The 1,621-nt window shown below is 30.2% G+C and overlaps 1 protein-coding gene across 1 annotated transcript in view; it reads left to right on the forward strand.

Annotated features, from left to right (window-relative positions):
- Ube4A (Ubiquitination factor E4A) overlaps window positions 1-1,621 on the forward strand; it is a 27,557-nt gene extending 25,936 nt beyond the window's left edge. The window contains exon 16 of the mRNA XM_014429239.3: window positions 1,349-1,621. Coding sequence (XP_014284725.1) covers window positions 1,349-1,493 — 145 coding nt within the window. The 3' untranslated portion in view covers window positions 1,494-1,621. The remainder of the gene's footprint in view (window positions 1-1,348) is intronic.

Genomic DNA, 1,621 nt, shown 5'->3' on the forward strand with positions numbered 1-1,621 from the left:
ATCAAAGCTCTCTGGTAATTGTGTATTGGAAATCTTGTTTTTCTCCTTTTCCGCCATCCTCTTCTCACTGCCTCTGCTTGAGTTTGGTGTTTAGTAACTTGCCTGATTATGATTTAATATTTTAACAAAAAAAGTAGCTGGTAGAAGCTGGACAGTAATTAACATGTTTCAGGACTATCCAAAATGAAAGGGAGGTGCTCTAGAGCTCTTTCCACCTCTGCGAATGCGAACTAGAAAAGTCACATATTGTCATCATATGTGCCCCCACCCAAGTCAACAATGTGTCATCAACCGTGGTCAAAGTATTAAACAGTTTTCAAATTTTAAACGATATTTGCTGGTTAAAAAATATTTAAGATCGCAATATCCTTGTTATATTGTCATTGTAATTAGCTACGCTACTCTTATTTACATCTTCATTTTAACATAGCTCAAAATGTTGAATGTCATGGTTTTAGTCCATTTTTATCTAAGAAAGAAAAAATATATATAAAAGTTACAGCCTGTCAGCAGGGTGATGTCAGCGAAGGACCATATTATCTGACCAAGTGCCATATCAGCTGATATATTGTATATAAAGAAAGATGCAGGGACCAATAAAAGCACTCTTTCACTTGAATTGGAGTGTATCATTCCTCCATATGAATATCTTATACATTGAATATATAAAATATTCATATCACTACTTTCAAGGCAAACACACTCTGTCCGTTCTGCAAAAGTTATTTGAATAATGGTTTGTGCCACATCCTCCTACATAGTCTGACCTTTAAAGAAAACAGAGAATTTATCTTAAAACCACCGATATCTATATCTTATGACCTACAAAACATCCAAAATATATCAAAAATTGACAGTGAAGTTAAATTAAACAGACTCTGTGTTTACATTGTAACAGTGTGTAATAAGTTTGATTTTGTAAGTGGCATGTAAATAGTTTTCAAAGCCAATTAATATCTGTACTTATTACTATACGCTTTGGTTTGTTTAAAATAATTCTCATTATTTTAAGTCTAATATAATGTAGTAAAGAATATTACTTTAATTGTTTTGTATTATCCAGTTTGTTATATACTTTTCTTGTTTTTTATTATGGAGCACTTGTTCAATCTTTTGTTTATTACCTTAGCATTATACATATTTGGTTTCTTTTTTTGAAAAGCAGTGTATTGTCATTAGAAAGAAATATGGAGATGCTCTTTATAATCAATGTATGAATATAAAAAAAAAAATTTGGAATGTTATATCTTAAAATCACTTTTGCAGTAAGGGCTCCTTATTCCACCCACTTCCTCAATTTTAAACAAAATTAGATACATAAAATAAATAAATCACCTTCTTGTTCTAGACACTTGCTGAGCGATCAAACGGACCCATTCAACAGATCACCTCTAACAATGAATATGGTCAAATCGAATACCGAACTTAGGGAAAAGATTGAAACTTGGATAGCAGAAAGGAAGAGGCAAGCAAGTTCCTCGAATAAACAATGACATTATAAATATTTATCTGTATCATGTTGTACATTACAAGTATATAATAAATTAATATTTATATAGCAAAATATAATAATTTTATTGAATTTACATCATTAAATAACAAATATATTATTTTAAATGTT

This window comes from Halyomorpha halys, unplaced genomic scaffold (assembly GCF_000696795.3).
Source record: "Halyomorpha halys isolate HHAL.00 unplaced genomic scaffold, Hhal_1.1 Scaffold777.1, whole genome shotgun sequence".
NCBI classification, from domain to species: Eukaryota; Metazoa; Arthropoda; class Insecta; order Hemiptera; family Pentatomidae; genus Halyomorpha; species Halyomorpha halys.